Source organism: Abramis brama, assembly GCF_963993115.1.
Source record: "Abramis brama genome assembly, chromosome: 19".
NCBI classification, from domain to species: Eukaryota; Metazoa; Chordata; class Actinopteri; order Cypriniformes; family Leuciscidae; genus Abramis; species Abramis brama.
In genome coordinates this window covers 35,261,716-35,276,251 of record NC_139981.1, presented here as the reverse complement: position 1 = coordinate 35,276,251, position 14,536 = coordinate 35,261,716, and the positions used below count along the sequence as shown (strand labels likewise).

The 14,536-nt window shown below is 41.3% G+C and overlaps 1 protein-coding gene across 1 annotated transcript in view; it reads left to right on the top strand.

The window, feature by feature from the left end:
- Positions 1–10,067: 10,067 nt before the first annotated feature.
- Positions 10,068–14,536, top strand: part of LOC311070010 (cilia- and flagella- associated protein 210-like) — a gene marked incomplete at both ends in the record, with an annotated part of 14,293 nt that continues 9,824 nt past the window's right edge. The window contains 6 exons of the mRNA XM_084093639.1: positions 10,068–10,119; positions 10,204–10,403; positions 11,101–11,274; positions 11,584–11,789; positions 12,069–12,225; positions 12,313–12,452. Of these exons, the coding sequence (XP_083949765.1) occupies positions 10,068–10,119; positions 10,204–10,403; positions 11,101–11,274; positions 11,584–11,789; positions 12,069–12,225; positions 12,313–12,452 (929 nt within the window). The remainder of the gene's footprint in view (positions 10,120–10,203; positions 10,404–11,100; positions 11,275–11,583; positions 11,790–12,068; positions 12,226–12,312; positions 12,453–14,536) is intronic.

The following is a 14,536-nucleotide window of genomic DNA, read 5'->3' as shown; positions in this document are numbered from 1 at the left end:
TCCTCCTAGATTTCCACACGGAGCTGTCGGGGCAATGGAGGAATCGTGTAATCTCGATATGCACGGATGCCCCAGTCAGGACAGGCCTGTGGAGACACACACGTGTAGCAAGCGGTACAGGGTTAGGGGTGTCCGCTGCTTATATAGTACGCTCGTAATGATGAGTGACAGGACTGAATATTTAGGCTCCTCCCGAAACTATGTTTGGAACTTCATTTAAAGGAAAACAGGGATTGGAAACGGCTCTTTCTGTCGCTTGCCTCATGTGTGCACATGCTGGCGTGTTCGAGAACCATTGCCTCAGAGCTCTGCTGTTGGTGGGAAGGGAGGGAGGACGGCTGTACAGGCCAGGACGTCCCTTTAGCTGTAAACGCTAGCCGCTCCGCTGAAAACACCTGTGGCGCTCGAGAGCGTTTGCCGGTCGGTCGGTGTGGTATTTGTCCCGCCTCTCCTCCACTGTGATTGGACGGCTGGGTAAAACGTAACAGTGATGAGAGCATGAGGACATTCTTCAACTCTTGGCGACCGGTATAGAACAGCCAGCGCTCAGCATGAAACAGACGCTCAGCGCCTCGTTATGCTCCTGCCTTTTAAAAACACAGCGCTCCCATTGAAAACAATAGGAAAAATACGCTACCGCTAAATACGCTACCGCTAAATACGCTACTGCTTAGGGAGTGGCAGCACTAGGCAGCCAATAGGAGTTATTCTGGGTGCCCTTAGGGTTGATGTGCTCTGACTCCGGTTAATAATCTGTACAGTGCATTCATGCTAAGCTCATTATGTTTGTGCATATTCACAGATTAATGAGGCAGGCGTTCCCTTCGGCTAGCGGTGTGGGTTCTGGTCGCATCAGCTCCATGACGCATGAATGTCTCCGGTTACGACTGTAAGCCTGGTTTCTCTGAGAAGGGGAACGAGACTGGCCTCCTTCAGACAAAAGAGTTGATGACATGTTTTACAGGCGCTCTTCTATCTATGGGCGCTCCGCTTGTGACGTCATGGACTGCAGTCAGCAATAAACTGGCGTGTTTGTCACACACCCCGGTCACGCTGATGGCATTCCCCATAGTGGCAATCCAAGACCAGTGTCTCGTTCCCCTTCTCCGAGAACCTGGGTTATGGTCGTAACCGGACACTTTTCCTCCATTCATGAGTGATATGAGTGTGTACATTATGATTTATATGATCTATATGACCTATATATCTGTAGTTCCAGTCCCTGCATTGTAAAACATAAGTTAGGCACGCGAGGAGTGAACATTTAGACATAGAGAAAAAGTATCAAACATAGCAGCTAGCCTGTGCATAAAAGTTAGCTTTTCTTTTACACGTGTGTGAAATCCAAGTGTGCGTTACTGTAGGGGTAATTAACACATGGTTACCGAGTCGATCGTTCCCTGGGATGCGTTTTCATGAAAATCGAATGTAAAGAGTTTTATCTCTAAAAACAGATGATCTTATAACGCTAGTATATGGGGCACAGAGTAAGTAAAAGTAAATCGCTAGTTAATGCCACTAACAAGGCTCAAAATAGCCTCACACTAACACGGTAGCATAATGAGGGTCCCTACATGCCAACCGAAGCATTGAGAACTTTGTAAGTGTACAGACAGTTTAATAAGAAGATACTTTATAAAGACAGTACATTACGCGTTTACAGGCATTCGTCATCTTGGAAAACAGTCTCGACTAGTCGAGTCACGAACGCCGTGCTCAGTGAGCTGGTCGATAGGAATTACGTTTGTGAAATCTAACGTAGCACGGCGTTCATGACTCGACTAGTCGAGACTGTTTTTATCATTTGTCTGGTACATTTTATTTGTCTTAAAATGTACCAGACCAAGAAGAAAGGCTTACGAGAGTATCTGTATTATTAAAAGTTCTAGTAAATATAATTTCATTTCATTCCATAATGTTAAAGGATTAGTTCACTGTTAGGGGTTAACAGTTTAGGATCCATGGACCAGATGTTTGAAAGAAGACCCGGAGTCAGAATTATAAAAAATTGAAGAAAAGTTTTACTGAAGATAGTTTGCAGTTTCATCAGCAGAAGTTCAGCTTCAAGACTCACACAGGAGTTTGTAGGCCGCCCCGCTTACAGTTACAGATCACAGCAGTTATACCATTTCCAAGGTCTAAGCTACGTCATTGCTTACAGGCTGAATGATTCTGATTGGCCAAGAAATTGATAAACATAGTAATTTTCCACACATATACAGATAGACTGAAGCATATCTCCATAGATTATGCCGCTGACACTCGGACCCTAAAGTTAGGCACGTCGTGACCTTCCAGGTCTCAGATTTGGGTTGCTGGGTGCCAGCATGTCTCGAACAACAACTCAGTCAATCTCCAACAATGCCAGTGGTTCCTTAACCTGTAAGCAAGAAGACTAACACACACACCGACACACATCTTTTCCAAGGTTGGATTTGGCCAGGCTCTAACTATAAACAGGAGTCTCGTCTCAAAACATCAAGATAACAAGTTCTTTCTCTCAGGATAGGACACTTTAGTCTAAATGGAAACTATAGGATTTAACTGACAAATGATCCCTTAAACTATAGACTTCAGTGACCCGTGTGTGTTTTAACATGTTGAAGACCTTTCTCAAACACAAAACCAGTCCCTATTTAATATCTGGAAGCAATGGACAAGTAATGTAAATAGTAAATAGGCAAGCAATGTTACTACATTCAAATATCAAATACTGACATTAAAGAATACATGAAAATAGCATTTCAGTAATCACACGGGTAACTTCTATAACAAAGTAAAATCTCCAGAGAAGTCATCCAACTCATGTGATATTTAGAAGGAAAAAAAATATTGATTAATACCTTGATTATAATCACTTCTTACAAATACATTGAAGCAGCAGTGGATTCCAATCCACCCCCTTCAGTCCCCCGTTTTAGACCAATGTGGGGTCCTAAACACCACATCTGGTCTTTCCATAAAGGCTGCTTCAAAAGGTTTGGTTTCTGACCCATGCTCCTCTATCAGGGTCAATTTTTTTTATTTTTATAAAACAGACAATATATTTTTACTTCAAGGACTTAATATTTACATAATATCCCAAATAGCACATATATATAATTGATCTCCAGAACCTTTGGACATAGCTGTCTTTACATGTCTTGCACAGCTGTTATTCATCTTGGCTAATTTGGTATTATCATCCACTGATACAAAACAAGTACATATTTATTCTCTGGAAGCCGGGCTAAATAAGCAAGCACTGTTGCTGTATTCCTAGCATGGGCTAGACCCCCAGTCACTACTCAGATCCTAAACACAGACAGTGTCTATAATCATCAATACCAGGATACATGCACTAGTTTTTATAAAACTATGATTTCCAATTCCTTTTATAATAAAGAAAGATAGTTAATCCATTCTTTTCACTACCCCCATTATAGACCCTTTAGGTTCAAAACACAATGGTTGTCAAACTGAAAATAAACACCAAAATAAAAACCTAATAATAATAATAAATAATAATTAAGACCCATAATAATCCATCTAAGTACTTTAAGTTTCTACTGAATTCATCCTTCAGTTTACAGTCACAGCATGTAACACCTTGTACTTTTTTTTTTTTTCAAAAAGAGAAATAAAATAAAACAAATTCACATAATCATTTCAATCATTATTTTACCACTAAAATATAGAATTGTTCCCCATTCTACTTAATAAAGCCTTTGTTCATTCCTCATCTTTATAACGCGTCAATCCCTGTTAATCATACTCAATGCCTTATTTTTTTTTATCTGAAACTCACTCTTCATATCATTTCAACTTAATTTGACTTAACAGGTGTTCATAAATAGTTCCATAAATTCTATCAGAAATTTTATTTTCATAACATACATTTTTCCTACTATATTTGCATTGTTTTCTTACAATCCCCCCACACACGTCAACAACCCTTTTTGTTTTTCACTGATAGCCTAGTGACACTTAAAGTTCCCTCTTTAGGGAAATAATGGTATTTTATTAATTCTTCAATAACCTTGTTTTCATAACATTATTTTTAACTTTATTTTCCATTTTAACTACTTCTCACAGTATTCCTCTATCAAATGGTTAGTCTGAAAATCCCCCAAAAATATCATCAGTATTGTCTCAGTCTCACTTATCTTTACTGTTTTTCACAAACCAAAATATTATGTTACTCGAATCTCAACCCTTAAGACAGCCATATAGCTGCTTTCTTCTTTAACCTTTATTACCTAAATTGTAGTTTTCTTAGACATCTAATGTCATACATCCATTTAATGGATTGAGAAATAAAACTTTTTAGAAGTTATATCCACTCCTCCTTTGTTCGCCCACCGGCCTTTCATAAAAATGAGGGAGCCCTCTCTGGATAATTTGGATAGTGACTTAGCCAATGTGTCACTTTGTCTCTCTGCCATCAAGTCTATTATTTTTACATTTACCATTATGATCCCATCTAGGTGTCTTATTTAAATTTAGACCCTCAGTTGAATTTAGACAAGAGTTTTTACCCCATAATGGATGACAACTTCACAATTCCAATTTACATAAATACTAATCCAGAGAGTAATTCAGATCAGAACATTCAGAAGATTCAGAACATCATAAATGACAAAAGTAGTCATAATTACCAGTAACAGACAGAGCTGGAAAACCAATCCAATTAAAGCTCGTCCTATGTTCTGTATCGTCTTTTCATCAGATTGACTCAGAATTATCAGCTTCTTTAAAGTTTGTCGTTTCACTTAACTCATCTGTAACACTCATTCCAGAGGTTAATGACACAATATTCACAAAATCAGGAAATAATAGTACCACAAACTAACACATACAAGACATGAAGTGCAGTCACCATCACACGCACTCATTCTAGACACACACATATGTTAAATGCTCATTTTCAATGTTCACTTTTTTATATTAACTCTAAAAATATTTACTTCACATTTCTCTTTCGGTTTTACCTAATTTTACATAGTCTCTTAACCAGTTTCAAATCACGTCTGTTCAGTATTCATTTGATTTTAGAAAAGTCAGCTGTGTTGTTTTGGTTCTTTATCATTATTTTGCTTCAGCTTGCTTTAGCAGTCTGATAACAGAAACACAGACAGAGTACCATCCCTTCCTCCACTCAAGCAGTCTCTCTCACTATATAAACAAATAATTCTTTATTTTTTTCAACAGCCCTCTAAGACTGTAGCTAAATGAATCATAGTCTAGAACCCTTAAAAGTTCACAAATGTTAAAATACAAATGTTTAACTCAAATCAGTACCATTACAACAATCTAAAATACATTATGCTATGAGCATTTCTAAGGTTATCTTTAGTTTAAATACTCAATTCACCTAACCTTTGTTATCCAGAAATTTCTCTTGACTCATCACAAGCTGTCTTCATCTTTAGCCACCACCATGTCTAACGACCTTCAGGAGTTAAAACTATCTTACAGACATATTTCAATATCAACTACTATAATATTTTCCCTTGCCCATAAGGCAACCAGCATCAGGTTCCTGATATAAATTAAGTTTTGTTACTGTCTCCACAACAAATAATGACAATCACCCCACAGTCTCAGCTGGCTCTTGAAAGCCCATTCCCATCAGCTCTTTATCTATAATCTTCATCAGGGTGTTGTCCCCTGGCATAGTTGCAGACACGTGTCATAATGAAAAGCAAGCCATACAATGAATGCGGTTTCTGGTGAGTGGGTATAGAGGAACTCACATTTCTGGGTCAGACTGCCGTAACTCCTCACAGCTCATCTCCCCTCTCAGTGATCTGCTGATGCTGCTGGCCTCAGTCATCAGCTCCACTCTCATACCCATCTCACATAACACACCTCCATACCTCCATTCAGGAGATGCCCAGTGTCGGCGTGACCCCCTGCCTTAGGTTGACCTCTGGCCAAAGGTTCTTACCCGTCTTTGAGTAGTCACTTCGTGCACACTGGTAACCGCTCTTTCCCATCACGATATCAGTTTTCTTCAACAGACTCAGTTGTTTTCTGGGGCTTAGGAAAGGCACATTCAAGAGTCACCAGAGCACTCTGGACTGCCTAATAGTGTTAACACAGGGAGACAGGTTAATAACAGCAGTATTTAATCACTAAAATCCATTAAACATCTTCAGATCAGCAAAATCGCAATACTGAGCTTACAGTATACTCAGTGAATTTAGATCAACCGTCCATTCAGTGTACATCTACGTCTGTAGCCGGAGCCATCGGCCCTGTATCATGGTGGAGGCTAAAATCAGACAAAGAAGTTACTGGCCCTGAATTAAACTACTCAAAAACATCACTTCTATTGTTTAAGACTTCTTTAAAGTCATTTAGTTTTACTTTTAAAACCTTTACAAATTTCCCTTTAAATGTATGAAATCTGAACGGCCTATAGCATGATTTCTTTTAACATCTCCATATCTATGATTTTTCAACTGAAACACTGTGCTTCACTATAAATAGCTTATTATCACTTATGACACAGGCTCAGATAACAGCTTTTAGCTGACATTGAATGAGAGAGAGACTCTGAGGCATTTAGGACTGGTACACTGCACTCTCATAACTTCTAAAATCAAACTTTATCTACCATCGTTTAACTCTAGCCCAGCAGTAAGGCATCTTTGCCAGAATTTACATGTATTTTCAAACAACCATATTTTATATTTGTCTTTTGCCCACATCAGGGAATTTAGACATTACAAATTTCACTCAGATCGTGTCTGTGTCGCACTGGACGTCTCAGCCACAGCACACACCAGATTCAGATAAGCAAACTGTTTCAGCCAATCACAAGCTTATCTTTGGAAAGCAAAACATCAGCTCCTAGTTCTTTCATGGTCAACTATTCCTCCACGTTCAAAACACTAACAATCTGTTTGTTTAATCAGATGCCTTTCTACACATTTTACATTCAGCAACTGTTCATCCAGTAATACTGCTTCTACTTATTTGATCACATTTCATCTCAATTTTAGTTGTCAAGTTCTCAATTACCATCTAAACCCTTTTTAAAGTGTTCCATTAACACACAATCATTCCTTTAGTTACTTTTATGTATTTTGCAACTCATATTTTTAGTCATTATCAGTAATTTTACATCAACCTGTATTCATCAATTCACTTATAAAAAAAATATTATAGATCTTTCCTTCAGAAGGATTCCCTTAAGAATTCAATATTTTGACCTTATTTTAGTTTCATCTCTTATTCTGTCTCAGACAAAAACTTTGATATCGTCATTTAAACACTGATATACTTTCAAACCCACATTAATACTAGAAATTTCTGTTACTTTCACATTTTTTTCACCTTCTGAGTGGCCATTTACAATTACGGCAAAATTGGCCTGCTGACCATAATTAAAACACTCTCTGTCATCTGGTGGGTTCATGCGTCAGCCTCAACAACAGCAGCACACACCTTGCCTATAGTTTGATCATTGAGCTTGCAAACGGCTCCAACTTACTGCACACCCTTGAAGCAGTGTGTCCCAATCAGGAATGTAAACAGCCACTGATAAGCAGTTCTCTGTATTCTTTTGACAGATTCAGTTACAATAGCCAAATCATAATTTCATCATTATCATTGGCAGCACATTAATTTTCATAAGCTGCACAGAAAATCACTCAACATATTCTAAGGGGTTTTCACAATGTTTCTGTTTAACTTGAATCACATTTGTCCAAGGAAATGATCCCCGACCCATAATTACATTTACTTGCTTATTGTAATCATCATAAGCAATACGAGGCTAAAAATTTAAAATTTTCAGTTTCTTTCTTTGTTTAGACAGTCAAGTTGTTGTTTAAATTTCCGAACAGAATCAAAACCCTGAATACCCATTAACATAATAATTTCTCCACATTTATTTGAAGTCAGAGCTTCAGAACACAGATGCTTACAGCATTTGCTCTCTTCTGTCTCACTATTTGTTTCAGGACTGTTCAGGTTATTGAACAAGTTACTCAATTTGTCTGCCATATCTTAATAACAGTTCAAACTCACCTGAAGTTATTGCAGAAATGGAGGCGGCGATCTTTGAACAACGCAGCTTGGCTTCTGCGTGATGAAACTGCAAAGTATACTCCAACATGACAGTTACATATACTGGTCCACGCCAATTTGGGTCATAACTTTTTTATTTTTCTCTCGGGATCATTCCTGATGCATCCCTGGCAAACAACCCTATTTTTGTTAGTATCCCTAACTGCCTGATTCACTAAATTCGGGGATCCCCTATCTGAGATGGAAGAGATGGAGTAGGTTTGCGGCGCCCTGGACCTTCAGTCCAGGGACGTACTCTGCTGGGGTGTTGCCACCAACAATGCCTATCGGGGCCCCCACAGAACACGCTTCGCTTGCGCTGTCTGCTTTTGTTAACTTTAAACAGTGCTATCAGCGACTTCTTATACTTTTAACTTAGTATAATTAATCTTCACTCTCCTCATCGGAGTGAAGCTCTTCCGTCCCCCTTCACGATCTCTTCCATACAGACAGTACTACCAAAAAATAAAATCTTTCTACCTTGTTTGCTGATTTGCCAGGGGTGTCACCAAGAATAATTGCCCGCCGCATCCTCCACCATTACTGTTAGGGGTTAACAGTTTAGGATCCATGGACCAGATGTTTGAAAGAAGACCCGGAGTCAGAATTATAAAAAATTGAAGAAAAGTTTTACTGAAGATAGTTTGCAGTTTCATCAGCAGAAGTTCAGCTTCAAGACTCACACAGGAGTTTGTAGGCCGCCCCGCTTACAGTTACAGATCACAGCAGTTATACCATTTCCAAGGTCTAAGCTACGTCATTGCTTACAGGCTGAATGATTCTGATTGGCCAAGAAATTGATAAACATAGTAATTTTCCACACATATACAGATAAACTGAAGCATATCTCCATAGATTATGCAGCTGACACTCAGACCCTAAAGTTAGGCACGTCGTGACCTTCCAGGTCGGGGATTTGGGTCGCTGGGTGCCAGCATGTCTCGAACAACAACTCAGTCAATCTCCAACAATGCCAGTGGTTCCTTAACCTGTAAGCAAGAAGACTAACACACACACCGACACACATCTTTTCCAAGGTTGGATTTGGCCAGGCTCTAACTATAAACAGGAGTCTCGTCTCAAAACATCAAGATAACAAGTTCTTTCTCTCAGGATAGGACACTTTAGTTAAATGGAAACTATAGGATTTAACTGACAAATGGTCCCTTAAACTATAGACTTCAGTGACCCGTGTGTGTTTTAACATGTTGAAGACCTTTCTCAAACACAAAACCAGTCCCTATTTAATATCTGGAAGCAATGGACAAGTAATGTAAATAGTAAATAGGCAAGCAATGTTACTACATTCAAATATCAAATACTGACATTAAAAAATACATGAAAATAGCATTTCAGTAATCACACGGGTAACTTCTATAACAAAGTAAAATCTCCAGAGAAGTCATCCAACTCGTGTGATATTTAGAAGGAAAAAAAATATTGATTAATACCTTGATTATAATCACTTCTTACAAATACATTGAAGCAGCAGTGGATTCCAATCCACCCCCTTCATCACTTTCAAAAAAAATATTTTTGCTGATAATTTACTCACCCCGATGTCATCGAAGATATCCATGTCTTTCTTTCTTCGGTCGAAAATAAATTAAGGTTTTTGAGGAAAACTTTTCAGGATTTTTCTACACAGAATGGACTTCAATGGCAACCAACTATTCCAGTGTTCACAGAAGGTTCAGATGTCCATCTCAGTGCAGCTCCACAGTCTCGACACGATCCCAGTCGAGAAATAAGGGTCTTATCTCGCGAAACGATCGGGCATTTTTCTAAAAATATTACTTTTTAATCACAAATGCTGTCGTTCCATCTCTGAGATGTGCCACGCACTGCGCCATCACATTCGCGTGACGTCACCTACTTCTCGGGCAGGGCTGCTAGGTAACAGTGTTAGCAAACAGAGTAGAGTTCGCGCGTACAAACGTTAGCTCGTTATCAAATAAATATAAAAGTATCTCAATATAGATCTAGATAAACAAATTCGTCGAGTTAAAATGTCAACAGGTGTGGTCGAGTACGGTCGGCAGAAAGGCTCGGGTAACCAAGGTGAGAATTAAAAATATCTGAAAAAATAATGTATAATAATTAGAGCTTTTTTTTAATAACTTGGAGATATGTTGTCGAATGCAGTTGGCAGTTGGGAGATGGAGAAACCCGAAGCAGATCTTCGTCAAGTGGTCCTGTTGTCCAAATCTGAATGGCAGCGCGTGCAGGACAGCGTGAACGGTGTGGATCACCAGAGAGAGAGTGCCATAGCAGCCGCTGAACAGCGGGAGGCGCTGCACACGCGCTCCAGAGAGGCCGCCGCACACTGGCCCAACACCACAGCGGTGAGTGGGAGCACTGGGATTACTGCATTAGTAGATCGCACTGGGATCACTGCATTAGTAGCTCTCTTATTTACGGAGTTTTCCTGCTTAGGTTAGTAAAAAGCATGATGTTTACGCATATTTCGCACATGACACGCAGGAAAAATAAATAGTAACGTTAGGCTAAATCGAGGGACCGGATGAGTAACGTTAAATCGTGCACACAATCGAACTTTTTTTCTTGCATGTCATGTGCGGGGCTCCGTACTAAAATATGCGTAAACATCATGCTTTTTAATGACCTAAACACTTTTAAGGAAGAAAATAGGCCTTTTTATAAGTCTTAATCAAGAAATAAGAATCATTTATTTAAAAAAATAAGAATAAAAAGCTGGAAAGTTGGATTTTTTAGCTCGTATGTAAAATGTATTATAATATTTTGTTAATACTCCTGTTTATTTTGTATACCGTTTGTGTTGTTCATGTCAGCTCAGGTCTAATTTTCTTTTTGTTTCTGTGCCCCTATTATAATATTAAGTTTGTTACAATTTGGTATAATATTAAATTGTAATTTGAATGTCATCTTGATGTGATATTTTAGTTTTTCTTCATTAAAAGAAAATAAATAAACCATACCTGTGTCTCTGAGGGTTAATATGAGACCTGATGTCTATACAGTAACAAAGTATAACAAACAAATCTGATTTCGTCCTTACAGGGACAACGGCGAAAAAAGCTAGAGGCGAAAGCCGTGCGAGAGGCGATCGCTGAAGAGAAGAGGAAGCAGCTGGACCTGGAGGCAGCGGAGCACCAGGCCCAGAGACGGAGGGAGATCATCGAGAGAGCAGAGACCCAGCAGTTCTACCAGACCGACCGAGTGAAAGGCTTCCATGTGCGTGTCTTAAGCCCAATTTATACTTCTGTGTCGAACTCACGCCGTAGCTACGTCGTAGGCTGTGTGTAGCGCTGTGATTGGTCTGCTAGGACCGCTCCCTCGGCTTTCACACGCTCCCTCTGCAAGTGTAATTGCGCGTCAACGCGGACAACGACGCAGAAGTATAAATGAAAACCAACGTGTTGCCTACAGCGTAGAGGCTCCTGCGTAGGTCCGACGCAGAAGTATAAAACAGCCTTTACGTTATTAGATCACAAATCTTCTTCTGTGGTGAAGTGTAGTAGAAACTCTCCTCTTGTTTTATAGCGCGCTCTGATGCTGACGGAGGTCCAGAAGGAGAGGGAGGCTCAGGTCGAGCTGAAGCGCCTGAAGCTGAAGGCCAGCAGAGACGCAGACAGAGAGTTCTTGGCTGAAAAGGCTCGCAGGGAAGAGCAGGCGGTCCAGCGGGATCAGCAGAACGCCCTGCGGAGGAGACGGGACCACCTGGCCGTCTCCGAGAGCTGGAGACTACAGTAAGGAGAAGTCAAAGCGGGTTTAAGGGGGACGACACCGGAAGCGCAGCGCCACGCCTTTAAAACTCGAACACATTATGCTCTATCAGTGTACACACACACACCCACACACACACCGGCGGCGCCATCCGGCTCTGTCCGCGGCGCCCAGCTGAGGACCTTGTTCAAAATCTTGCCGCGCCATTTACATAGTTTCATTTGTCTCAAATCGTAGTTAATGTATACTGACTTCATCCTGTGCTGAAGGGACGAGGTGTCTGACGTTTCCCGCTTTATTAGGTGTCAGGATCATGAGATGAAGAAAGAGCAGGAGAGGCGGGAGATCAGGAGGGAGGCTGAAGAACTGGAGCGACTCCGAGATCTCAATCTGAGGGAAAAGGCCATGAGAGAGCGCAAGGAACTGGAAGAGAAGAGGAGATTGACGAATGCTTTTCAGGTAAGGCTGTTGTTGGACAACATCCACACAGTGAAAGCAGACTGGACCAGATGCGGTTTAGAAACCCCTTCTTCTGTCTTCCATCAGGAGCTTCTGACCGAAAGAGAGCTGAAGAAAGCAGCGGAGGCTCGGAGGAAGGAGGAAGAGGAGGAGAAGAGAAAGCAGATCACCAGCCAGAAAGAGGAGCAGAAGAGAGTGTGGAAGGAGAAGCGGGAGGGAATACTCAGGTACTCTACATCAGACGATGGAAGAGCGTCGTGGAGATTACAGGATTCTCATTAGTGCCAGAAATCAACTTCTTTATTTTGCTTCCTACAGTTGATTTCAGGAGCATGTTCTTACATGTATGAGGGCTAGCACGTATAAAACACACAGCATGCTGATTATTAGTGTTAAACACTTCCAACCCACACTAAACTTGATATATTAAATGCTAGACAACAGATAAAATAACTTTTAGGCATTTTTGCTACTTTAAAGGAGAACTTGGTAACTTTTTTACCTTAATAAAACTGTCTAGTATTCATTTGGATGGTTAAACAACCTGTTCTGGTGATATTGGTGACTTTCCCCGCTCCCCCCAGCGTTCTCAGGCGGAAAACCAACCTTGCAACTTGGGGACTACCGTCCCGGCAAGATAGAAATTGGAAGTCTCGTGAGAAGCGAGAACGAGAACGAGCGCGAAACACGAATTGCTTTACGGCAATTCGACATAAACACACACGCATGTATGATGTATTACCAGATTACCCACCTCGGTAGACATAGCTCCACACGATACAGTTGGCTTGCTCCGATCAAAACAAACGCACATGAGCAGCGGTAGAGAGGGGGAGGAGGCCGCCACAAGTGAGTTTTTTACGACCATGCTGTGAAATATACGCCCCCCACAGCTGTAGGGGGAGCTCGTGGGGAAGACATGCGACAACAAAAGGGAAAATCAGCGAAGAAGTGACTAGAGTTCGCTAGAGTTGCCGAGTTCTCCTTTAATAAAAAAATGACAAAAGCACATACCACAATTCCTAAAACTTAAACTGAAACAAAAACTTTTCTAAATACTATATACTATAAATCTATCTATAAATTACAGAAACGTCTGTGTGTGTGTGTGTGTTATTCGCGGACCGTTAGTCCGATGGATTTCAAACTTGACAGGTGTCTCGCTACGGGCACGAGTAAGTGCAGTGCCAAGTTTGACGTTGTTTGGATTAGAAATGCAAAAGATATCGTTAAATATATCGGTAAAAGAAGCACACACTGGCTTTTGCCGCTCTAGCCGCTGGCCCCTCCCCCTCTCACACACACACTGAGTGAGCACAGCTGGCCACTCCCCCTCTCACACACACACTGAGTGAGCACAGCTGGCCACTCCCCCTCTCACACACACACTGAGTGAGCACAGCTGGCCCCTCCCCCTCTCACACACACACTAAGTGAGCACAGCTGGCCACTCCCCCTCTCACACACACACTGAGTGAGCACAGCTGGCCCCTCCCCCTCTCACACACACACTAAGTGAGCACAGCTGGCCACTCCCCCTCTCACACACACACTGAGTGAGCACAGCTGGCCACTCCCCCTCTCACACACACACTGAGTGAGCACAGCTGGCCACTCCCCCTCTCACACACACACTGAGTGAGCACAGCTGGCCACTCCCCCTCTCACACACACACTGAGTGAGCACAGCTGGCCACTCCCCCTCTCACACACACACTGAGTGAGCACAGCCCAGGACCAGAGACAGAGAGGGTCGAAGAAAGCAGCGGAGCTTAAGTAGCGTTTTCTCGGAGTTCCCTGTGTATCCTGCTCCCTCAAGCGTGTAGTTCAATGTTCCACATTTATTGTATGTCATTATGTCAGTATCAGTATTTGCTTTCTACCATGCACAAATAAAAATGTCACTGAACTTTTGCTGTGTAATTGTAATGAGCTAGCCTGACTACGTCAGACTTCGTACTTCCGCTCAATTTCATTTCGCTTCTGTACTCAGTCTGAGACACAGCGTCAGAGCTTTCCGTTTTCCTCCGGCCTGAAAACAGCCGGCCAATCAACGAACAGAGGGCGGGCTGAGAGCCGTGACGACGTAGACACTGATTGTACCGTGGATGCGTAGATTTACTTCACATAATCTGCAAAAGTCGTTCACAGCCATGTTCACTCCGGTATTTCGCTCGATGGTTTTGTTTTGTTTTCGCATCATACATGTGTTTACAGTGGAAGTTAGATGCGGCTGAGCCTGCGCATAACACACGCCATAACCAAACGTTATGTGATTGGCTTACGGGTAACCAATGATTTTAAACTTCAG